Here is a 25969-nt window from a genome sequence, read left to right on the forward strand (position 1 = left end):
GTAGTGTGTAGTGTAGTGTATAGTGTAGTGTAGTGTAGTGTAGTGTGTAGTGTAGTGTAGTGTGTAGTGTAGTGTAGTGTAGTGTGTAGTGTAGTGTGTAGTGTAGTGTAGTGTAGTGTAGTCTAGTGTAGTCAATGTAGTGTAGTGTGTAGTGTAGTGTTGTGTAGTGTAGTGTGTAGTGTAGTGTAGTGTGTACTGTAGTGTAGTGTATAGTGTGTAGTGTAGTGTAGTGTAGTGTGTAGTGTAGTGTAGTGTAGTGTAGTGTGTAGTGTAGTGTGTAGTGTAGTGTGTAGTGTAGTGCAGTGTGTAGTGTGCTATATTTAAGAGGGAGTTAGATGTGGCCCATGTGGCTTGTGGCTACATTGACTATATTTAAGAGGGAGTTAGATGTGGCCCTTGTGGCTAAGGGGATCAGAGGGTATGGAGAGAAGGCAGGTACGGGATACTGAGTTGGATGATCAGCCATGATCATATTGAATGGCGGTGCAGGCTCGAAGGGCCGAATGGCCTACTCCTGCACCTAATCTCTATGTTTCTATGTTTCTATGTAGTGTAGTGTAGTGTGTAGTGTAGTGTAGTGTGTAGTGTAGTGTAGTGTGTAGTGTAGTGTAGTGTAGTGTAGTGTAGTGTGTAGTGTAGTGTAGTGTGTAGTGTAGTGTAGTGTAGTGTAGTGTGTAGTGTAGTGTAGTGTAGTGTAGTGTGTAGTGTAGTGTGTGTGTAGTGTAGTGTAGTGTAGTGTAGTGTGTAGTGTAGTGTGTAGTGTAGTGTAGTGTGTAGTGTAGTGTAGTGTGTAGTGTAGTGTAGTGTGTAGTGTAGTGTGTGTGTTGTGTAGTGTGTGTGTGTAGTGTAGTGTCGTGTCGTGTCGTGTAGTGTCGTGTGTAGTGTCGTGTGTGTCGTGTGTCGTGTCGTGTAGTGTGTCGTGTAGTGTAGTGTCGTGTAGTGTAGTGTGTAGTGTAGTGTGTAGTGTAGTGTGGTGTCGTGTGTGTGTCGTGTGTAGTGTGTGTCGTGTAGTGTAGTGTAGTGTTGTGTGTCGTGTCGTGTAGTGTAGTGTAGTGTGTAGTGTAGTGTAGTGTGTCTGTGTGTAGTGTGTGTAGTGTCGTGTGTAGTGTCGTGTAGTAGTGTGTCGTGTGTGTGTAGTGTAGTGTAGTGTGTAGTGTAGTGTAGTGTGTAGTGTAGTGTAGTGTAGTGTGTAGTGTATTGTAGTGTAGTGTAGTGTGTAGTGTAGTGTAGTGTGTAGGGTAGTGTGTAGTGTAGTGTAGTGTAGTGTAGTGTGTAGTGTAGTGTGTAGTGTAGTGTAGTGTGTAGTGTAGTGTGTAGTGTAGTGTAGTGTAGTCTGTAGTGTAGTGTAGTGTAGTGTAGTGTGTAGTGTAGTGTAGTGTGTAGTGTAGTGTAGTGTAGTGTAGTGTAGTGTGTAGTGTAGTGTGTAGTGTAGTGTAGTGTAGTGTAGTGTAGTGTAGTGTGTAGTGTAGTGTAGTGTGTAGTGTAGTGTGTAGTGTAGTGTAGTGTAGTGTAGTGTGTAGTGTGGTCTAGATATCGTGTAGTTGTTGTAAATATGTAGTTGTAGTTGTAGTTGTAGTGTAGTCTAGTGTAGTCAGTGTAGTGTAGTGTAAATATATAGTTGTAGTTGTAGTTGTAGTTTAATGTAGTTTAGTGTAGTATAGTATAGTGTAGTCTAGTGTAGTCTAGTGTAGTCAATGCAGTGTAGTTGTAAATATATAGTTGTAGTTGTAGTTATAGTTTAATGTAGTTTAGTGTAGTTGTAGTGTAAATATATAGTTGTAGTGTAGTCTAGTGTAGTCAATGTAGTGTAGTGTAAATATATAGTTGTAGTTGTAGTGTAGTGTAGTCAATGTAGTGTAGTGTAAATATATAGTTGTAGTTGTAGTGTGGTGTAGTGTAGTGTAGTGTAGTGTAGTGTAGTGTGTAGTGTGGTCCAGATATCGTGTAGTTGTTAATATATAGTTGTAGTTGTAGTTGTATTTTAATGTAGTTTAGTGTAAATATATAGTTGTAGTTTTAGTGTAGTGTAGTGTAGATATAGTGTAGTGTGGTCTAGATATCGTGTAGTTGTAAATATATAGTTGTAGTTATAGTGTAGTCTAGTGTAGTCAATGTAGTGTAGTGTAAATATATAGTTGTAGTTGTAGTGTAGTGTAGTGTAGTGTAAATATATAGTTGTAGTTGTAGTCTAGTGTAATGTAGTCTAGTGTAGTATAGTATAGTGTAGTCTAGTGTAGTCTAGTGCAGTCAATGTAGTGTAGTGTAAATATATAGTTGTAGTGTAGTGTAGTGTGGTCTAGATATCGTGTAGTTGTAAATATATAGTTGTAGTTGTAGTCTAGTGTAATGTAGTCTAGTGTAGTATAGTGTAGTCTAGTGTAGTCTAGTGTAGTCAATGTTGTGTAGTGTAAATATATAGTTGTAGTTGTAGTGTAGTGTAGTGTGTAGTGTAGTGTGGTCTAGATATCGTGTAGTTGTAAATATATAGTTGTAGTTGTAGTCTAGTGTAATGTAGTCTAGTGTAGTATAGTATAGTATAGTGTAGTCCAGTGTAGTGTAGTGTAGTCAATGTAGTGTAGTTGTAAATATATAGTTGTAGTTATAGTGTAGTTTAGTGTAGTGTGTAGTCAATGTAGTGTAGTTGTAAATATATAGTTGTAGTTGTAGTGTAGTGTAGTGTGTAGTGTAGTTATAGTGTAGTGTGGTCTAGATATCGTGTAGTTGTAAATATATAGTTGTCGTTGTAGTCTAGTGTAATGTAGTCTAGTGTAGTATAGTATAGTATAGTATAGTATAGTATAGTGTAGTCTAGTGTAGTCAATGTAGTGTAGTTGTAAATATATAGTTGTAGTTGTAGTGTAGTCTAGTGTAGTCAGTGTAGTGTAGTGTAAATATATAGTTGTAGTTGTAGTTTAATGTAGTTTAGTGTAGTATAGTATAGTGTAGTCTAGTGTAGTCTAGTGTAGTCAATGTAGTGTAGTTGTAAATATATAGTTGTAGTTGTAGTTATAGTTTAATGTAGTTTAGTGTAGTTGTAGTGTAAATATATAGTTGTAGTTGTAGTGTAGTCTAGTGTAGTCAATGTAGTGTAGTGTAAATATATAGTTGTAGTTGTAGTGTAGTGTAGTCAATGTAGTGTAGTGTAAATATATAGTTGTAGTTGTAGTGTGGTATAGTGTGCAGTGTAGTGTAGTGTAGTGTGTAGTGTGGTCTAGATATCGTGTAGTTGTTAATATATAGTTGTAGTTGTAGTTGTAGTTTAATGTAGTTTAGTGTAAATATATAGTTGTAGTTGTAGTGTAGTGTAGTGTAGTTATAGTGTAGTGTGGTCTAGATATCGTGTAGTTGTAAATATATAGTTGTAGTTATAGTGTAGTCTAGTGTAGTCAATGTAGTGTAGTGTAAATATATAGTTGTAGTTGTAGTGTAGTGTAGTGTGTAGTGTAGTGTAAATATATAGTTGTAGTTGTAGTCTAGTGTAATGTAGTCTAGTGTAGTATAGTATAGTGTAGTCTAGTGTAGTCTAGTGTAGTCAATGTAGTGTAGTGTAAATATATAGTTGTAGTGTAGTGTAGTGTGGTCTAGATATCGTGTAGTTGTAAATATATAGTTGTAGTTGTAGTCTAGTGTAATGTAGTCTAGTGTAGTATAGTATAGTGTAGTCTAGTGTAGTCTAGTGTAGTCAATGTAGTGTAGTGTAAATATATAGTTGTAGTTGTAGTGTAGTGTAGTGTGTAGTGTAGTATAGTATAGTATAGTATAGTGTAGTCTAGTGTAGTGTAGTGTAGTCAATGTAGTGTAGTTGTAAATATATAGTTGTAGTTGTAGTGTAGTGTAGTGTAGTGTGTAGTGTAGTTATAGTGTAGTGTGGTCTAGATATCGTGTAGTTGTAAATATATAGTTGTAGTTGTAGTCTAGTGTAATGTAGTCTAGTGTAGTATAGTATAGTGTAGTATAGTATAGTGTAGTCTAGTGTAGTCAATGTAGTGTAGTGTAAATATATAGTTGTAGTTGTAGTGTAGTGTAGTGTGTAGTGTAGTGTAGTGTAGTGTAGTGTAGTGTAGTTATAGTGTAGTGTGGTATAGATATCGTGTAGTTGTAAATATATAGTTGTAGTTGTAGTCTAGTGTAATGTAGTCTAGTGTAGTATAGTATAGTGTAGTATAGTATAGTGTAGTCTAGTGTAGTCTAGTGTAGTCAATGTAGTGTAGTTGTAAATATATAGTTGTAGTTGTAGTTTAGTCTAGTCTAGTGTAGTTGTAGTGTAAAGATATAGTTGTAGTTATAGTGTAGTTTAGAGTAGTCTAGTGTAGTCAATGTAGTGTAGTTGTAAATATATAGTTGTAGTTGTAGTGTAGTGTAGTGTAGTGTAGTGCGTAGTCAATGTAGTGTAGTGTAAATATATAGTTGTAGTTGTAGTGTAGTGTAGTGTAGTGTAGTTATAGTGTAGTGTAGTGTAGTGTAGTGTGGTCTAGATATCGTGTAGTTGTAAATATATAGTTGTAGTTGTAGTCTAGTGTAATGTAGTCTAGTGTAGTATAGTATAGTGTAGTATAGTATAGTGTAGTCTAGTGTAGTCTAGTGTAGTCAATGTAGTGTAGTGTAAATATATAGTTGTAGTTGTAGTTGTAGTGTAAATATATAGTGCAGTGTAGTGTAGTGTAAATATGTAGTTGTAGTTGTAGTTGTAGTGTAGTGTGTAGTCAATGTAGTGTAGTGTAAATATATAGTACAGTGTAGTGTAGTGTAAATATGTAGTATAGGGTAGTACACAAACTGCTGGAGAAACTCAGCGGGTGAGGCAGCATCTATGGAGCGAAGGAATAGGCGACGTTTCGGGCTGAAACCCTTCTTCAGGGCAGTGTAGTGTAGTGTAGTGTAAATATGTAGTGTAGTGTAAATATGTAGTACAGTGTAGTGTAGTGTAGTGTAAATATGTAGTGTAGTGTAAATATGTAGTACAGTGTAGTGTAGTGTAGTGTAAATATGTAGTGTAGTGTAGTGTAAATATGTAGTACAGTGTAGTGTAGTGTAAATATGTAGTGTAGTGTAAATATGTAGTACAGTGTAGTGTAGTGTAGTGTAAATATGTAGTGTAGTGTAAATATGTAGTGTAGTGTAAATATGTAGTGTAGGGTAGTGTAGTGTAAATATGTAGTGTAGTGTAAATATATAGTGTATGGTAGTGTAGTGTAGTATAGCTATATAGTTATAGTGTGGTCTAGTGTAGTGTAGTGTAGTTATAGTGTAAATATATAGTACAGTACAGATACAATGTAGTGTGGTCTAGTGTGGTGTGGTTACAGAACACTGTGTGTGTAACTGGTCAATACACTACACTAACTAGACGGACAGAGCTGAGGTACATAATATTGTCTAGATTTCATGTAGTTGTAGTTGTAGTTGTAGTTATAGTATAAATATAATGTAGTGTAGATATAGTGTAGTGTGGTCTAGTGTAGTACAGTACAGAACACTGTGTGTGTGGTCAATATAGTACAGCTACAGTCTAGTGTAGACCACACACACACACAGAGCTGAGGTAAATAGTGTCTAGTATAGTGTAAATATAGTTACAGTGTAGTGTAGTGTGTAGGGGGCGCTGCTCTGGCAGCAGACATGTCATGCAGCTCGTCAGTTTTTCAACGTTTTTTTATTTTTTTAGTATGTTTTAAAGTATGTGTTTGATGTTTCTCGGTGTGTTTTATGTGGGGGGTGGTGTGGGGGGGTAAGGGGGAAACCGCTTCGGTCGCCTCCTCCACGGAGAGGCGAGTTTTTCCAGGTCGCCTCCCCCGTGGCCAAAATCAAGGATCGACGCGGCCTTTCCCGGAGACGCGCCCGGGGCTTCAGCGGCGGGCGCAGCGTGGACTCTCGTTGTGGAGCGGGTGAACCCTCGCTGGGGCTCGCTGGAGGGGAGCGCTCCGTTTCGCTGGCCTGGGGCAGCCGGCAGCCTGAAGTCGCGGCCTGAAGTCGCGGTCTGCAGAGCTCCAGCTGGTGCGGCGTCTACAGCCCGGGATCCCTCGTGGGGGACCCGGGGGAAGAAGAAGCCACCACTGCCGGCCCGCAGCCAACTTCTACCGCGGGGCAGGCATGGACTTACCATCACCCCTGGAGGGGAGCTTTGACCGCCGGCCCTGCAGTCTACGGTGCTTCTGGCTGCGGCGGGGACTTTAAATCTTGACCGCCGGCATGCGGCCTACAACAACTTAAAGCCGCGGTCTCCGGTGAGGAAGATCCGATCCTGGACTGACTCTGGACTCTGGTCCTGTCCACGGGGGGGAAATGGAGGAGGACTGGCCAAATTTTGTGCCTTCCACCACAGTGATGAATGCTGTGGTGGATGTTTGTGTTACATTTTTATTGTGGTTGTGTGTTCTTTATTATTGTATCGCTGCTGACAACCCAAATTCCACCGACCCTGGTTGTGTGGCAATACATTATATCTATCTAATTATATCTATATCCAGTGCAGAACAGTGCAAGATTGTGTTGCCCGGGGTAGCACAAGTTAAATAAAATATACTCAGACCAAGTTATAAAACTTTATCAACACACAAAACAATTACATTTTGAATTCGGTGATAAACCACAAAAACTATTAGCACGTCAACTTTGTAAACTAGACGGGGAAAAACAGTTTACAAAACTAGATCAGATCAGATATTAACACTGCCCAAATATATAAATGACAAATTTTTACAATACTATCAAACACATTACTCAACTAAAGTGACATAACTATCAGCAGGAATGGAAGCATTTCTACAGAAATGTAATCTTACGGGTTTAGATCTCAAAGAGAGAGAATCACTAGGTGTTGAAATAACGGTAAAATATATCGAAGAGTCAATTAGATGTTTAAAAAACGGAAAGGCCGCAGGTCCTGATGGCCTAAGTTCTGAATTTTATTAAAACATTTATGATCTGATCTCTCCACGCTTACAGACACTATAAATACGCCTACACTCAACAGAAACTGCCATAATCTTTAAATGAATCCACAATAACACTTATACCAAAAACTGATAAGGATCTTGAAGATCCTGGCTCATATAGAGCAATAGCTCTCTTAAATACTGATCAGAAAATATGAACCAAAATCCTATCTCATAGATTGAGTTTAGTGATTAACAAATTAATACACCCCGACCAAACAGGTTTTATTCCAATACGTTACTCATTTTATAATCTGAGACGACTATTCAATATTATATACTCAAATAGAATTGCTAATGCAAACCTAGCAATCATTTCGTTAGATGCTGAAAAAGCATTTGACCAGGTAGAATGGTCATATTTATTTTAGGTGATGGAAACATTTCAACTGGGGGAGAAATACTGCACATGGGTTAAACTTTTATATTCTAACCCAACAGCTAGAATATTAACAAACCAAATGTTATCAACTAAATTTAATCTTTCTAGAGGTTGTAGACAAGGATGCCCGCTATCCCCATTATTATTTGCTCTTGCAATTGAACCACTAGCAGAAAGCATTAGAGCCAATCCAGAAATACACGGGTATAATACTAAAGACACAATGAATACAATCTCTTTATACGCGGATGATGTATTAATATATATTACAAAGCCAGAAACTAGTTTTCCAAACCTATTAAATCTAATAACTCAATTTGGTCAGTTTTCGGGATATAGAATTAATTGGAATAAAAGCGAAATCATGCCAATAACGGAACTCAATTTACATACATTACAACAATGCCCTTTTAAAATAGTGAAGGAAAAATTTAAATATTTAGGAATTTATGTAACTAAGACATATACTTCTTTATTTAAATTAAACTTCCCACATTTACTGAATAAACTACATAAGAATATTCAGTATTGGAAAACACTTCCCATTCTATGTTTGGTAGAATTAATGCTATAAAAATGATCTTTTTACCGCAATTACTTTACCTATTTCAATCAATTCCGATAAATCTCCCAAAATGTTATTTTAAAAAGGTCGATTCCATTGTTACAAGCTTCATCTGGGATTATAAAAATCATAGAATAAGCAAAAATCAAAGACAAATGGAGGTTTAGCCTTTCCAAATTTTCTGTTTTATTTTTGGGCAGTCCATAATAAAAACATGAATTTCTGGTTGGAAGAAATGGATCAGCAACCAGATTAGTTAAGGATGGAAAAGAAAGACTGTTTGCCTTTTGAAATTGGTTCGATTATATTTGCTCCCACAAAACTGCACAAAAAAACCCTATAATACATAGTGGTATACGAATCTGGGAACAATTAAAAAAGGCTTTAAAATTGGATAATATATCACTCTGTTCCCCCATTGTAAACAATCCTTTATTTCAACCATCCATATTGGATAAAGGTTTTACACAATGGAAAAATTGTGGAATTAAAAAGATGCGACATCTTTATAGGAAAGGCACTTTTCTCTCATTTCAGGAGTTACAACATATCTACGGTTTACACTCAAATAACTTTTTCAGATATCTACAACTTAGAGATTATGTTAAATCTAATACACAAGATTATAGGACTAAGGAACCAGAAATCCTTGATGAATGTTTGACCAAACATCCTAATACAGAAAAATTAATAGCTTATATTTATAACGTCCTCTTAGACAGCGAGGTCCCATCGATGGAATTAGATAGACACACATGGGAAAATTAATTAGGCCATCCTATAACAAAAGATATCTGGGGTGAAAGTCTACAACATATACATCAATACTCGTTAAATGCCAGACATGCTTGAATACAATTTAAAGTATTACACAGATTACATTACTCCAAAGCAAAATTAAATAGAATTTTCCCACATATCTCTCCTATCTGTGATAAATGTCAGCATCTAGAGGCTAACCCAGCACATACTTTTGTAAACTGTATAAAAATCAAACATTTCTGGATTGATATTTTTAGAATAATTTCAGGTTATTAATACTAAATTAGATCCCAATTCAAAACTAAAAATACTTGTCATAACAGAACAAAGTCTAACACTCACAACAAACCAAAGAGACTTTCTTGACCACAGTATAATTACTGGGAAAAATTTAATACTAACATTTTAGAAAGGCCCTATAACCCCCACAATTAAAATGTGGATTATGGAAATGTCGGAGACCCTACACCTGGAAAGAATCAGATTTGTCTTAATGGACAAACAAGAACTTTTTGTTAGAATATGGTCTCCATTCATTGACTATTTGAAGGGGTAGATCGGTCCAGCACGGGAACCTAATCGAAGCTTGAACTCAGGATTAGATGAAAGTTATACTTTATAATCCGCAAACCTATCTCCAATAATGTATTATTAGTAAATCATTCCATTCTTTTATTTATCTTGACATTTGTGGGGGTTTTTCCCCTTTCTCTCTTACTTTCTATCTTAAAAAACAAACTAGAAGCAGAACCAATCCACAACTGCTAATATTAACAATGTATAACTGATATACATGAAATGTTTGCTTCTAATAAAAATAATAAATACAAATAAAAAGCTGGAATGTATTGTCACATGCACCAATTAAGGTCCAGTGATATTTGAGTTACCACACAGCCACACTGAGTAAAAAGCAACAAGACACACAGCCACATAAAATAAAATCTAACATCAACATCCGCCACAGTGGAATCCCCATTCCTCACTGTGATGGAAGGTAATAAAATTCAATCATCTTCCCCTTTTGTTCACCCGTGGTCGGTCGGGGCTGTTGAACCCTCCGCAGTCTCCGCTCACTTACTGCCGGCCGACACACGACATAAAAGTCCCTTTAAACTTCCCTGATCCAAAGACATCCCCATGAAGAAGGCCTACGCTTGGACAGATATCCAGACAGAAGATGCGAAAGCATTGCGGGAGTTTGCGATATTTCTTACAAGTATGAAAGAAATGACTACACTCTTAGACCACATGCAAGAAATGAATGTTGTTGGCAATATGAAAATGATCACTCTAAAACTGTCCTATAGACTTAGAGAAAAGATAAAGCTGGTCTGTTAGAGGAAAATGAGAATGGAGAGGCCATGCTTCCTGATCTGGGGAACTTTATAGAAAAGGAAGTACGGTTCATGTCAAATTTACACTATGGGAATATTCAAGATCCTAAACCAATCGCTACTGTCAAAGGTTTTACCTTTGCTAAAACAAAAGGAAGATCAGGACCTAAGGGAAGTAGTTTTGTTTCCGCTGTAAGTACCTGCAGAAACGAAAGGCCAAAAGGAAGAAGATACATCTACTGTTAAACCAAGATGGTTCTGCTTGTCATCCAGCGAGAAGAAGATACATCTACTGTTAAACCAAGATGGTTCTGCTTGACATCCAGTGAGAAGAAGATACATCTACTGTTAAACCAAGACGGTTCTGTCTTGAACAAGATACATCTACTGTTAAACCAAGATGGTTCTGCTTGACATCCAGCGAGAAGAAGATACGTCTACTGTTAAACCAAGATGGTTCTGTTTGTCATCCAGTGAGAAGATACATCTACTGTTAAACCAAGATGGTTCTGCTTGTCATCCAGCGAGAAGATACATCTACTGTTAAACCAAGATGGTTCTGCTTGTCATCCAGTGAGAGGAAGATACATCTACTGTTAAACCAAGATGGTTCTGCTTGTCATCCAGCGAGAAGAAGACAGAGGAATGACAAAGAGATGGCCCACGAGGGGAGGGAAGGGAAGGGAAGGGGGGTTGTCGATGACTGGTCAGCTCAGACCTTGTATCCTATCCCACGAATGGACACCACATTCTTGACAGGGCCAAGGAGAGCTTGTAATAGGAACACTTCTCCATCCGTTTCCCACCACGGATGGCTGACCTGCTGAGTTCTACCGGCACTTTGGTGGGGAATGGACAGGTGACGTGTCGGGTCTGGACCCTTCTTTGGACTGATCGAGTCGGGGGAGAAAGCTGGAAAAAAGAGATGGGGTTGGGACAAACTCCACCACTTGATTAGGAGGGGGGAGTTTCCTTAATTTGGGGTCTGCGTACAAGACAGACTTACGACAGTTCGGAGAGATGACAACCAAACAAGCACAAAGCAAATGCACAATAAACCCACAAATCTATTTCCAAAGTCTCCGTTCGGTCTCGATATTTTTGTAGGAATACAGATTTCCTTGGACATGAGCCTGATGGGCTGAACGGCCTCTTCTGCGCTGGGTCATTCATTCTGATCCCTCAGATCTGGGTCAGAATTCAGGGTCTGCATTGCGACAGCTTCGTTTGAATTGTTTGTGACATTTCCTGTAACTTCCCGTGGATTTCTGCAGCTCTGTATCAAACAAGAGCAACAAATATGCTTTAAATAAAGAGTTTATCCTGCAATGATAAACAATAGGCTGGAAGTGATAGGTAAGAGGGAGTTTGGAGACAAAGTTGGGAACATTTACATGGCCATTTCATGTCAACATAAACACTCATTAGGAGAACGAGGAGTTATGTAGCCCCATTGAAGGATGGATGTGAAGGCTTTGGAGAAGACGCAGAAGAGATTTACCAGGATGTCGTCTGGATTTGAGTGGGAATAAAATGCAACATTTATGAAGTTTTATGAAGGGTTGTGGAGAAACAGCTCTGAGAGTGGCGTTTAAGAGGTTTTTAGATAGTTAGATAGGCTCATTAATATGTAGAGAATGAGAGGTTTGGATCATGAGCAGGTTTTTAGATAGGCACATTATTCAGATAGGCACATTATTCAGATAGGCACATTATTTAGATAGGCACATTATTTAGATAGGCACATTATTTAGATAGGCACATTATTCAGATAGGCACATTATTCAGATAGGCACATTATTCAGATAGGCACATTATTTAGATAGGCACATTATTTAGATAGGCACATTATTTAGATAGGCACATTATTTAGATAGGCACATTATTTAGATAGGCACATTATTAAGATAGGCACATTATTTAGATAGGCACATTATTCAGATAGGCACATTATTTAGATAGGCACATTATTTAGATAGGCACATTATTTAGATAGATAGGCACATTATTTAGATAGGCACATTATTTAGATAGGCACATTATTTAGATAGGCACATTATTTAGATAGGCACATTATTTAGATAGGCACATTATTTAGATAGGCACATTATTTAGATAGATAGGCACATTATTTAGATAGGCACATTATTTAGATAGGAACATTATTTAGATAGGCACATTATTTAGATAGGCACATTATTTAGGTAGGCACATTATTTAGATAGGCACATTATTTAGATAGGCACATTATTTAGATAGGCACATTATTTAGATAGGCACATTATTTAGATAGGCACATTATTATGCAGGGAACGGAGAGATTTGGATCATGAGTAGACAAAAGGAATTAGTATAAATTAGCATCATGATCAACATCGACATTATGGGCCAAAGGGGCTAATTCTGTGGTATCCGGATGTGGCATCGAAGGACGGGAAGTCGAAGTCAAATAACCGAATGGAAACAAAATCGAAACGCCAAATAACCGAAATTATACGAAGCGGAAACGCCAAATAAACCGAATGGCCGCTCTGCCGAAACGTCAAATCATGGACATGATGTCGCCGGGGGTTGGGACTTGTCAGCAATTGTTCCAGACGCCTCGAGTCCATCACTTCACTGGCCGGTGGAGACGGGAGGGTGGGGGTCATTTTCACACACAAGCCATTATTTGACTTTTCAGCAGAGCGGTCATTCGGTGAGTTGGCTTGTAGGTGACGCAGCCATTCGGATCGTTGGCGTTTCAGCTTTGTTTCCATTCGGCTATTTGGCGTTTCAGCTACGTTTCCATTCGGTTGTTTGGCGTTTCAACTACGTTTCCATTCGGTTATTTGGCGTTTCAGCTACGTTTCCATTCGGTTATTTGTCTTCGACTTCTTTGCTTCAGATTCTCATCCTTCGATGCCATGTCCACACACTATTTCTGTGCTGCACTGTTCGATACAAAACACTAAAATACAGATTGTCATCACTCTAATATGTTCTGTGAACAGCCATTTCCTCAATGTCAGAGACAGCCCGCCATTGGTTTCTGATATATTGAAAAGCTCATGAAATTCTCACCCTGTTCATCCTCCACGAGCAGCAAATTAGTCCAAGAGCAACGGCCAGTTTAATCACCAAGTAGCCCAGAACTATGATGAACCTAATGTCTGTGAAGGACGAAATGTCTAATAATCCTGTGTAGGACAAAATTGACATTTTAATTTCCTTTCTCCACCGTGTTTCATAATTAAATACTCCTGTCTGTGATGTGACAACATTCTGATTTAGACACTGGGACACAGTGAGAAATATTTGTGCCAAGTCTAAGTCCAGGGTACCTTTTATTTCGTGTCCTTAACATCTGAGTACTTCTGGTTGATAGTTTCTGCTTCATTACTTTTGGAACATTGTGAATATGTTTTGGGTCTGAATATACACAAAATAGGTTGACCCATTATCTAAACTGATGTCAACCAGGTGTCTACACAAGAGGGCGTGGATACAGATTCACAGCTGAGACTCTGCAGGATCTGAATTCTTACTCTGGGCCGTATTGCCTGAGGAGCTAATAGGGTCATAGAGTGATGCAGTGTGGAAACAAATCTGTCAGCCCAACTTACATGTCCCAGTTACACTAGTCCCACCTCCCCCAAGCTTGGTCCATATCCCTACAAACCTGTTCTATCCATTACCCAGTGAGGTGTGAGAGGCATGTCTCATTCACTTGGGTTTATTTAAAGAAATGTCCATTTTATAAAGGTGTAATCTTGCTTCAATGTTACCCTCATGTATGGGTTTGAAAGATCTGTGTCTCTGTAACATGTAAACACAAAATACTTCATATTTGTTGTTGCTTTATTCACTGATATAACATTATGCCATCAATTGACAGGCTCCAGTGAAGTTACACTTTGATCTGTAGCATTGGGCATTGATGGAAATATGGGAGACTTTGAGAGAAATTGTTTTATTTAGGATTATACAGGGAAAAGGGGTGGAAGTTTGCAACCTTCACGTGGTCCGCCCTGTTTCAACTAATGCAATCAACTCGACGTGTACAAACGGAAGATCAAATAGAACAAGTTGTCCAACAACTTTAGGCTGTGCACGCCACACGCAAGAAGAAGAAGATACAGGAAAAAGTAGAATTAATATTCCAGCAGTGGTTGAAGGTTGTTATTGGTCCTTGTGAAATCTGCGGTTAGAAATTTGTTTGGAAATGCCTCTAATGTCAAGTATTTAATACAGTCAAGGTACAACTATATTCCCCTTTCAAATGTCAGGACATCGAAACTCAATCATGACTCTAAGTATCAAGAACAAACCCTTATCACTTACCACGGGGCTCCTGATACGGGACAAAAAGCCGGGGCAGGTCTTGATGAAACAAAACACATCTCCAGTTCCCTCTGCCTCTCTCAGCTTTCTGAATAACCAGACTCGGTAATTTCTCTTCCTCAGTCAGTGCCTTTTCTCCAACACGTTTGCCATCGCCATTGATCCAAACCAGTCTCATTGACCAAATGACGTGAGACACAGAACAGGTCAGGGTAACGTTGTCTCCCTCAGTCCCTGCATCAGACGGTTCAGCTGTGACTGTGGAAACAATCAGGTTGTTTACATTTTAAACAATAAGTTCATCAGTAAACTCAGCGGCAACATTTTGACTCCTACCTTTCACTGTGATTAGATCAATGTTGGGAAATAGATTTCGTTCCAGAAAACAGGTGTAAACTCCGGCATCTTGAAACACAACGGGGACAATCCTCACATTGAAATCCTTGCCATCGTAGAGTATCCCTGAGGTCACCAGTCGATTCACGAAGTTGGTCCCATTGACATTGATGATGATGGGCTGAGAACGGTTTGCAGATGCTATTAATTTCTGCTGTTGAAGGGGACGAGGTGACCAGGTCCAGTCAGCATGGGAATAGCTACGACCATAACTCCCAGAACAAACCAGGTGAAGTTCACTGTGATCGGTGCTGGAGCGGTAAAGTGTGTATCTCCCATCATATAAATCTGTATCAGAGAGACAGAGGATAACTCCTTTCAGTATTACAGTTACTGTGCCATACACAGATTCTCAACCGTATTTTTATAAACATTTGTGGTGTTATGTTCAACTGATCAAGTTTCAAATGTAACATCTTTCATGAATGCCGCACTAAACTCATCAGATCTTTATAAAATACAATGTGCTGTACGGCAGTAAGTTGCAGTGAAGTTTGGATATTACACTCTACATTTCAACATGAGGTTGGCCCCCACACCCGGACTGTCCGGGAATGTCCCGGGATGGAATGAAACCTCCCGGAGACTCCCGAGAGCGGTGTGGGAGGTGAATGTCTCTGTCAGTCTGCAGGAGGTGGTTCAGGTTCGGGTTCAGGTTCAGGTTCAGGTTCAGGTTCAGGTTCGGGTTCAGGTTCGGGTTCAGGTTCGGGTTCAGGTTCAGGTTCAGGTTCAGATTCGGGTTCAGGTTCGGGTTAAGGTTCGGGTTCAGGTTCAGGTTCAGGTTCAGGTTCAGGTTCGGGTTCAGGTTCGGGTTAAGGTTCGGGTTCAGGTTCAGGTTCGGGTTCAGGTTCGGGTTCAGGTTCAGGTTCAGGTTCAGGTTCGGGTTCAGGTTCGGGTTCAGGTTCGGGTTAAGGTTCAGGTTCAGGTTCAGGTTCGGGTTCAGGTTCAGGTTCAGGTTCAGGTTCAGGCTGTGGACAGAAGCAGCCCAGAGGATGCCTGCACGGGGACTGACCCGGACAGGTTGGCACTTCAAGTGGATCGGCTCATTCCCATTATTCCCACCATCCCTTTCCCATTCATACCCATTGATTCCCTGTCCTTCCCTGTTCCCGGGTCCTGCTCCCAGCTGAATGCTGATCCCAAGCCCGAGTCTGCAGCAGCTGGAATCACTTCAAGCAACACCAGACTCGGAGAGAAGGGTCAGTGTGGGGAGAGGGGATGGATTGTTGTTCAGTGTTGATGTGTGGGTCGGGACCCCCAGTGTGTGTGTGAGCAGCAAGTCATGGTGACTACACTTTCTATCTGACACTTTGACGTGAGTCCTGTATCTGTATCTCAGTCTCAGATACTGGAGCATTGATGGCAAGATGAGTCCTGTATCTCAGTCTCAGATACTGGAGCATTGATGACAAGATGAGTCCTGTATCAGTATCTCAGTCTCAGATACTGGAGCATTGATGGCTAGATGAGTCCTGTATCAGTATCTCAGTCTCAGATACTGGAGCATTGATGGCAAGATGAGTCCTGTATCTCAGTCTCAGATACTGGAGCATTGATGACAAGATAAACTGACAAATACTTTACAGAACAATGGTTACAGAAAGACATCTCCCTCCTGTGCTGTGTGTGTGTGTCTGTCACATAGAGACAAGCAGGCAGCTGCTCCACACAGAGACTTTCTGGAAACTTCTCCCTGATCATTGCAGCATTTTATACTGGAGAGCAGTTGGTCACTGCCACAGTTCTTCACGGAGCGCACATATAATATTACAAGAAGCACCGTGGTACAAGTGTCTACTTGATACCCAATGGGAGGTGTACACACTCACCGTTGTTTACAGTAAAATCTCCGTTACTTGTGTGAAGAATGTTTCCATTTTCCTGCACTTCACACACATACAGCTTCCCATCCTCCACTGTAACGTGTCGAACCATCAGATAGACCGTGTTATCCATGCGGATCTGATCAGTGTTGCCCCTGTTCTGCTGGGATGAGTCCATGGGTCTCCAGTGAAGACTGACTGTATCTGAGAGTCTGGAGATGGTGCAGCTGAGTGTAACGTCACTGCCCAGCAGAGGCTTCTGTGGACTTGCCTCAACTGTGAAAAACAGAGCAATGAGATTCAGAGTGAATAGTGGTTTGTACAAGTCAAGTCCCAGATAGGACAATTACATTCTTGCTTGCTGCAGCACAACAGGATATTGTAGGCATCAATACAGAACAGATCAGTGTGTCCATATACCATAGAATATTTATATATACACACATAAATAAACAGATAAAGTACAATAAGCTGTTATAGTTCAGAGTTTGTTTGAAGTTGTGTTTAATAGTCTGATGGCTGTGGGGAAGTAGCTATTCCTGAACCTGGATGTTGCAGATTTCAGGCTCCTGTACCTTCTACCTGAAGGTAGCAGGGAGATGAGTGTGTGGCCAGGATGGTGTGGGTCCTTGATGATGCTGCCAGCCTTTTTGAGGCAGCGACTGCGATAGATCCCCTCGATGGTGGGGAGGTCAGAGCCGATGATGGACTGGGCGGTGTTTACTACTTTTTGCAGCCTTTTCCGCTCTGGACGCTCAAGTTGCCGAAACAAGCCACGATGCAACTGGTCAGCATGCTCTCTACTGTGCCCCTGTAGAAGTTAGAGAGAGTCCTCCTTGACATACCGACTCTCCGTAATCTTCTCAGGAAGTAGAGGCGCTGATGAGCTTTCTTTATAATTGCATCAGTGTTCTGGGGCCAGGAGAGATCTTTGGAAAGACGCACGCCCTGGAATTTGAAGCTCGTGACCCTTTCCACCATTTTGATATAAATGGGGCTGTGGGTCCCCATCCTACCCCTTCCAAAGTGCTCAATCAGTTTCTCGGATTTGCTGGTGTTAAGGGCCAGGTTATTGTGCTGGCACCATATGGACTGTTGCTCGATCTCACTTCTATACTCTGACTCATCTCCATCTGTGATACGTCCCCACAACAGTTGTGCCATCAGCGAACTTGGTGATGGAGTTCGCACTATGACCGGCTACACAGTCATGAGTATAGAGTGAGTACAGCAGGGGGCTGAGCACGCAGCCTTGATGTGCTCCCGTGCTGATTGTTATCGAGACGGACACATTTCCACCAATACGAACAGACTGTGGTCTGTGGATGAGGAAGTCGAGGATCCAATTGCAGAGGGATGCGCAGAGACCCAGTTCTGCGAGTTTGGTAACCAGCTTGGAGGGGATGATTGTGTTAAATGCCGGCTGTTCACAGTGGGACTGCAGGTGGAACCGGCAACACACAGGCATTGTTGTATTTACACATGCTCTGTTTCAAATATTCACAAACTGTTGAATATGCATCTATTTCCACTCCTTCTAGGTGTATCTGATTGGTCTCAAGAGGTGAACTCTATGACAGAGCCCATGTTCCACAGGTGAAGGATGGACTTCCATCCACCTGGTCACATGGTAACATTAAGTAGCAGTGTCACCCCGGGACCACTACACGGACACATTGGTTCCATACCACCTTGCTTGCCGCGATCACCTTACCGTGTGCCGGCAAGAAGACCATGGTATTCGCTGTGGCTAGATTCATTGATTTGCTGTTCCCAGTGAAGTCATCAAACTATTATCACCCATCCCTGCTGATCATTACACAATCAATGAACAAAATCACTTCCCCAGTTGTTTGACTTTTCACCGGGTGGAAGAAGTCTCACAATTCCCGCCATCTCTCATCATTCATTATAGGTGACAATATTTACAGAGATTAATTCAACATTATTGATCCTTATCGCACCCACTCACCTTTCATCCCAAATATTTCATATTGTTTCAGGATTTGCTTTCTCGGTTCTGTTTGAGTCAAAGTGAAAATTCCCGCCAATTTAAATGTGGGTTTATCAATTGTTAGAGCAAGGGTACTGGTATTCACTTTCATCTCCGGGTACAAGTTGCCAGCGGTCTTCTCTTTGATCCAAGAGTTCCCCGTTCTTCTAAAAGTCGTCAATTTTCCGATTTCCTTCCCTGAGTGCGGTTTCCATTCCCAGGCAACAACAGTGTCTTTCTCAGCATTGTCCGGTCCGTTTAACACAATGTTGTCTCCATTATCCAAGAAATACATTCGATTTCTGTTTTCTGTTGCGAATACGAACAATGAAGAATGAACATTTAAACCATATTTTCCCCACCCACCCCATATCTGTAATCATTAATTTTAAACTGAATTTAATTCCAGACAGTTGTGATCTTCCTTGGAAACCCCAGCGAGGAAGTCACGGTTTGTGAAGAGATGTGTGTGTGGAATAACCTGGCCTGATTGATGCCGGGATATGTCATCACATGAGTGAGTGAGTGAGTGAGTGAGTGAGTGAGTGAGTGAGTGAGTGAGTGAGTGAGTGAGTGAGTGAGTGAGTGAGTGAGTGAGTGAGTGAGTGAGTGAGTGAGTGAGAGTGAGTGAGTGAGTGAGTGAGTGAGTGAGTGAGTGAGTGAGTGAGTGAGTGAGTGAGTGAGTGAGTGAGTGAGTGAGTGAGTGAGTGAGTGAGTGAGTGAGTGAGTGAGTGAGTGAGTGAGTGAGTGAGTGAGTGAGTGGGTGAGTGGGTGAGTGAGTGAGTGAGTGAGTGAGTGAGTAAGGGGGGGGAGGGAGGGAGGGAGACGGAGGTGGGGATAGGGGGTTGTGTTGGGGTTAGTGGAGAAACTACACCTGGTTTGAAGGGACTTTGTGGGAGCGTGAAGTGAAGACATTGCGTCTGGTTCTTGGGCTGCGACTGGATCGATAAGTCGGGGGCAGATCCACCCACATGGACTGTGGTGAGGAGATGTTGGGGAGGATGGTTTGGACAACCGTGTCAAAGGCTGCAGAGGCTGAGCGGGATGAGGAGGGAGAGTTTAACTCTGCTACAAGTTCACAGGAGGCCATTTCTGACTTTGATAAGGACCGTGCCGGTGCAGGAGAAGGAGAGGGAGTTGATGGGATGGGCTCAGAAATGGAGGTCCAGCAAGGATGGTGTGGATTTGTGAGGCAGCAACACATTCAGGGATGTGGAATGGAGGTCCAGCAAGGGTGGGGTGGATTTGTGAGGCAGCAACACATTCAGGTATGTGGAATGGAGGTCCAGCAAGGATGGTGTGGATTTGTGCGGATGCAACACATTCAGGGATGTGGAATGGAGGTCCAGCAAGGATGGTGTGGATTTGTGAGGCAGCAAAACATACAGGGATGTGGAATGGAGGTCCAGCAATATTGGTGTGGATTTGTGATGGAGCAACACATTCAGGGATGTGGAGAGGAAAGTGAGATTGACAATAGGGTGCGGGGTTACACGGACAATGATAATTAATGCAAGGTGATTGTGACCGGTGAAGAGAAAGTACTTACTCTGTGTGGAAACTGGTCGAAGCAGGAAAACAAAGAAACCCAACATCAAACCTGCAGGCAAACTGTTGCAGAGAAACCTCGGCCTCATTTTGTACATTCTCTGTTTGGAAACAAGGTGCAGTTTTAGACTAAGGATCAGTCAATTGGTAGTTGGCAAATGTTGTATTGAGTACAGCCAGTTTGAAACTCCTGACCCTGGGGCATTTTAGAATTGACCGCACACAATTACACGGGGAAAATACATTCACTTGGTGGATTCTGCTGCTGGAATATTGTCACTTCAGTAATCTGGGATTTCACCACCATATTCAACCTCTATTGTCCCAAATCATTCATCTGTACTCCGCCTTTTTAATGTTTGACTCAATTACCTCCGACCACTGGTAAAATGTTCTCAACTAAATCAGACCTCGCTAGTGAGTTAATGAACAGAGAAGACAACACAATGACAAGGGACATTCAACATTCTCAAACGGTCCCAGGACGTTGTCGGCGAAACGGGAACTAAAGTATTCAATTTAGATTGACTAGGAAACGGAGATGAGGAAACACTTTTTCTCACAGAGAGTTGTGAGTCTGTGGAATTCTCTGCCTCAGAGGGTGGTGGAAGCCGGTTCTCTGGATGCTTTCAAGAGAGAGCTAGATAGGGCTCTTAAAGATAGTGGAGTCAGGGGATATGGGGAGAAGGCAGGAACGGGGACTGATTGTGGATGATCAGCGATGATCACATTGAATGGCGGTGCTGGCTGGAAGGGCCGAATGGCCTCAACTCATGCACCTGTTGTCTATTGTCTATTGACACCAGTAGGACAATGTCATATGCTGGTCATTTAGCTGTGGGAAATAAAGGAGACAAAACTAAATTAATTAAGTTTGTATGCCCTTGTCAAATTTAAAGTGAAACAAGCTGATTGAATGAGTGATAAATCACAGTTTACAGGACATCCAACATTGTTCAGTTTGTGGATACCTGTTAAACCACTCTTTGACATGAAGTGAGACTGCAGTGAGGTCACCTACCTTGTGAGAAGAGACTGATGGTGAACGAGTACAGAGACAGAGTGACAAAGCTCCAAGCACGGCGACACACTGAGATTCACAGTCTCACACAGTTTCTTTGGAAGGGCAAACACCCTTCCTCTTTCTATCCAGCTCAGGATTCACACACCATTTGTGTTGATAATGTTTGCGTTAGATTAAAAATCATCTTGGAAAAGCTAATTTGGACAAAACAGATCGGGAATTTCCTGAGGTCACAAATACATTGGATAAGTTTAGACTTGGAACCTTCTTATATTAAATGCTAATAGTGGGTGGCAAATGTCTAAGATAATGGCAAACGAGGGAATCTGCTGTTCTGTAACGAAGGTAACATGGTCAATATTCACACCTTGCAGCTATGTTAGAGCTTTAGCTCAACTTCAAGTTCAAGTGAGTTTATTGTCATGTGTCCCTGATAGGACAATGAAATTCTTGCTTTGCTTCAGCACAACAGAACAGTAGGCATTGACTACAAAACAGATCAGTGTGTCCATCTACCATTATATGTCCATATACCATTATAGCAGTTTAAATCTATATCCAAATGTAGCACATCACGGTGGGTTTAGGGGGTTACAAATGAGGTACATTTGACAATCAGGATCATACATTATTTTCAAACTTAGTACAATATTGAATGTAAATTTTCTCCCGAGCTTTTAATTTAATTCAAGGAGGAACCTGCAGCCAATATTTTCATTAGCATCCAAATAGTTCCTGCATCTTGCAGTGTTCTCCAAGTTCAACATCACAGAGTGCACCAAGACCTTCACAGCCTCTGTGAATAACCCACATAACCACCTTGCAGTGTTCTCCAAGTTCAACCTCACAGAGTGCACCAAGACCTTCACAGCCTCTGAGAATAACCCACATAACCACCTTGCAGTGTTCTCCAAGCCCAACATCACAGAGTGCACCAAGACCTTCACAGCCTCTGTAAATAACCCACATAACCACCTTGCATTTCTCTAAAACAAATGTCACCATTTGAAGTGGTGATGATCTGTAAAATCATACTGAAGAATGTTTGATGGTCGTGTGATCTTGCACGGAACAGGGGCACTAAATAATTTGCAAAGGAAATGCTGCAGTGAATAGCTAGTTGGCAAGTGTTGTATTGAACACAGCCACTTTGAAAACCCTGGGCCAGGACCATTTGAGAATTAACCGCACACAATTACACGGGGAAGGACCATTCCTCTGTGGAATCTGCCACTGGAATATTATCACTGCTGTCATCTGGGATTTCACAACCACATTCAGTCGCTTTGCCTTGACTGAAATGACTCATCTGTACGTCGACAGTTTCATTCTTAACCCACTTCCCTCCTGCTTCTCGGTAGAATGGTTTTAACTCATTTGTACCTCACTAGTCAGTCAATTAATTGAGCGAGCGGCCAACAGAACGGCGAGGACGTTGAACATCCTCAATCAGTCCCAGAGGATTGCCGGAGAAATGGGAAAAATAAAATCCACATGAGCAGCGATACATTAGATTGACCAGAAAGCCCAAATGGGTAAAATGGCAGATGCTGATAATTTAGTTTCATTAAGTTTCTAGTGGAAATAATGGAGACAAAAATACATTGATAAAATTTCATGTTGGAAGGAAGTGCAGATGCTGCTTTATACCGAATATAGACAAGTAACTGGGCGGGACAGGCAGCATCTCTGGAGAGAAGGAATGGTTTCAGGTTAAAGAAGTCTGGAACTGAAGAAGGGTCCCGACCCGAAACATCACCCATTCTTTCTCTCCAGATGCTGCCTGTCCCGCTGAGTTACTCCAGCATGTTGTCTCTCTCTTCATTATTCATTACATTTCTATATCCTTGTAAAATCTAAAGCAGAACAGACTGGTACAGTCTAATAAATGGTTGTAGGAGTGAAATATCACACGTTAGAAATTTAAAACCTTACATAGACTGTATTACTCAAAAACTAAAATAAGTAAACTTTTTCCAAATGTCTCCCCCATCTGTGATAAATGTCTATCCCATGAAGCAACTATAGCACATTCCATTGTTTTTTGTAGAAAAATCCAAACATCTTGGAATGAGATTTTTGAAATATTTACAAAATTATTTCAAATAAAACTGAAACCGAACGCAGAATTGATCATTTTTGGAACCACGGAAGGCAGCCTTGAGCTAACTGCGTCCCAAAAGAGCCGACTTAATTACGGTTTAATAATGGGAAAAAAACTCATGCTTAAATTCTGGAAAAACGCCCCAACACCAACAATAAATATGTGGATTTCAAATATGTTCGAAACGTTACACCTGGAAGATATGAGATTCCTTCCAGCAGGCAAACCAGACCATTTCCAAACGCTTTGGTCTCCATTTATCGACTTACTACAAGTATGAGGTGCAACAGAATTCTGAAAATAAATGGTTTCAGGACCTGGTGAGGGGGGAGGAAAAATACAAAGTTGGTTTATCCCTTTTAGCTCTTCTTTTAACTTTTAATATATCTTCTGTTTTCTTTTTCTCTTCTTCTATTTCTATGGCTTGCTTCTTAACTCTTTTTCGAACTTTTCATGTCTAAGGGTCTCTTTTGATCACTCTTTCACACACTTACTATCCTATTTAACTCTCTTTCCTTTTCTTCTTTTCAAAGTTTAAAATATAAAGTGGTACAGGAAATGTATTATGTTATTTTTGGCTTATATTATTGTAATGTACACTGCTAATAAATAAAATTATATTAAAAAAATGAATAAATTAAAAAAAGAAAGTATTGAACACGGAGTTCCGTTTCTAGATCCCATTTAAACCACACCTTTACCTGAAGTGAACCTGTAGTAAGGTCGCCTACCTTGTGGGAAGAGACTGATGGTGAACGAGTCCAGAGACTGGGCAGCAAAGCTCCAAGCACGGTGACACACTGACTTCCCCAGTCTCGTGCTGTGTCTTATGAAACTACAGGACCTTCCTCTTCCTCTTCTACTCAGGGTTCAGACATCACTTCTGTTGAAAGTGTTTGTGTCAGTGTAAACCTCATCTTATCAAACCTTATTCGGCAAAGGAAAATGGGAATTTACTGAGCTCAAACATGCATTGGATGCGTTGATACATGGAACCTCATCTTTCTAAATGGGAAGGGGGAAAAGGGGAAGTACAACGGGATCTGGGGGTCCTTGTTCATCAGTCTATGAAAGTAAGCATGCAGGTACAGCAGGCAGTGAAGAAAGCCAATGGCATGTTGGCCTTCATAACAAGAGGAATCGATTATAGGAGCAAAGAGGTCCTTCTGCAGTTGTACAGGGCCCTAGTGAGACCACACCTGGAGTCCCTCCAGCAGATTGTTTTTGTTTGTTTCAGGGAGAACAAGTCGATGTGTCCAATTTTCAGAAGGTCTTTGAATTTTAAATATGTGGATTAGGCAATATTAAACAGGCATGAATTGAAAATTATTTGGCAGACAGTAAACAGAGAGGAGACTTTGTTAGGGTGGCAGGTGGTGATGAATGATCCAGCATCAAGCCAGTTCTTGAGTCTGTTATTTTCAATGTTCATCAATGGTATTGACAAGGAAACAAACATAATGTTTCTAAGTTTGATGACATGAAACTGAGAGTAAACAGGAGAAGCAAAGAGGATGCAAAGAGGTTTCCAGGTGATGTCAGTCAGTTGAGTTACTTGTCAAATATACGCAGATGCAGCAGAGAGTCATAGAGCTGTAGAGCATGGAAATAGACACATCAACCCAACACGCACATGCTGACCAAGATGTCCAACTGACCCCATCACAATTGGCTGTCCCTGGCCCATGTCTCTCCAAACATGTCTTTGTGCTCTCCTTACCGGAGAAAGGGGTTTTCAGCCACACATGTAATGCAGCCAAGGCTGACCAGACTGATTCCTGGAATGGCAGGACTCATGTGTAATGAGAGGAGGAGCTGACTGAGCCAGTAGTCACTGGAGTTTGGAAGACTTAAGCATGACCTCTCTAAATTAAACAACATTCAAAGCAGAGCTAGACAGACTCGATACATAAAGATATTTCCAGTGACTGTAGGATCTGGAACAAGGGGTTTTGGACTCAAGATAAGGGGTGAAACATTTAGGGCTGAGACATTTCTTCATTGTGAATATGGTGAGCCATTGAAATTCACCCCACAGAAAATGGTAGATGGCAGGTCACTGAATCTTGTTAAGTAGGGGATAGATTTATTTGATATAAAATGCATCAACATTTATCGGGAGAGAATTGGAATATGAGAATGTTTTGAATGATTGAACAGGCTCAAAGTGACAAATAATCCACCCCTGATTCTCTTTTGCATGTTTCAATAGGTTTTGGGATAGTTTGATGTTGTCTTTTTACTGACGGGTCCTTTTCACAATGGCAGGCAGTGACTAGTGGGGTACCGCAAGGCTCAGTGCTGGGACCCCAGCTATTTACAATATATATTAATGATCTGGATGAGGGAATTGAAGGCAATATCTCCAAGTTTGCGGATGACACGAAGCTGGGGGGCAGTGTTAGCTGTGAGGAGGATGCTAGGAGACTGCAAGGTGACTTGGATAGGCTGGGTGAGTGGGCAAATGTTTGGCAGATGCAGTTTAATGTGGATAAATGTGAGGTTATCCATTTTGGTGGCAAAAACAGGAAAGCAGACAATTATCTAAATGGTGGCCGTCTAGGAAAAGGGGAGATGCAGCGAGACCTGGGTGTCATGGTACACCAGTCATTGAAAGTGGGCATGCAGGTGCAGCAGGCAGTGAAGAAAGCGAATGGTATGTTAGCTTTCATAGCAAAAGGATTTGAGTATAGGAGCAGGGAGGTTCTACTGCAGTTGTACAGGGTCTTGGTGAGACCACACCTGGAGTATTGCGTACAGTTTTGGTCTCCAAATCT

General features: G+C 41.0%; 1 protein-coding gene across 1 annotated transcript in view; it reads right to left on the reverse strand.

The window, feature by feature from the left end:
- The window catches only part of LOC116966229, a 43790-nt gene extending 19802 nt beyond the window's left edge, over nucleotides 1-23988 (reverse strand). The window contains exons 1-3 of the mRNA XM_033012374.1: nucleotides 23924-23988; nucleotides 20066-20165; nucleotides 18496-18825 (exon numbers count right to left, since the gene is read on the reverse strand). Coding sequence (XP_032868265.1) covers nucleotides 18496-18825; nucleotides 20066-20162 — 427 coding nt within the window. The 5' untranslated portion in view covers nucleotides 20163-20165; nucleotides 23924-23988. The remainder of the gene's footprint in view (nucleotides 1-18495; nucleotides 18826-20065; nucleotides 20166-23923) is intronic.
- Nucleotides 23989-25969: the final 1981 nt, after the last annotated feature.

Source organism: Amblyraja radiata, chromosome 36 (genome assembly GCF_010909765.2).
Source record: "Amblyraja radiata isolate CabotCenter1 chromosome 36, sAmbRad1.1.pri, whole genome shotgun sequence".
NCBI classification, from domain to species: domain Eukaryota; kingdom Metazoa; phylum Chordata; class Chondrichthyes; order Rajiformes; family Rajidae; genus Amblyraja; species Amblyraja radiata.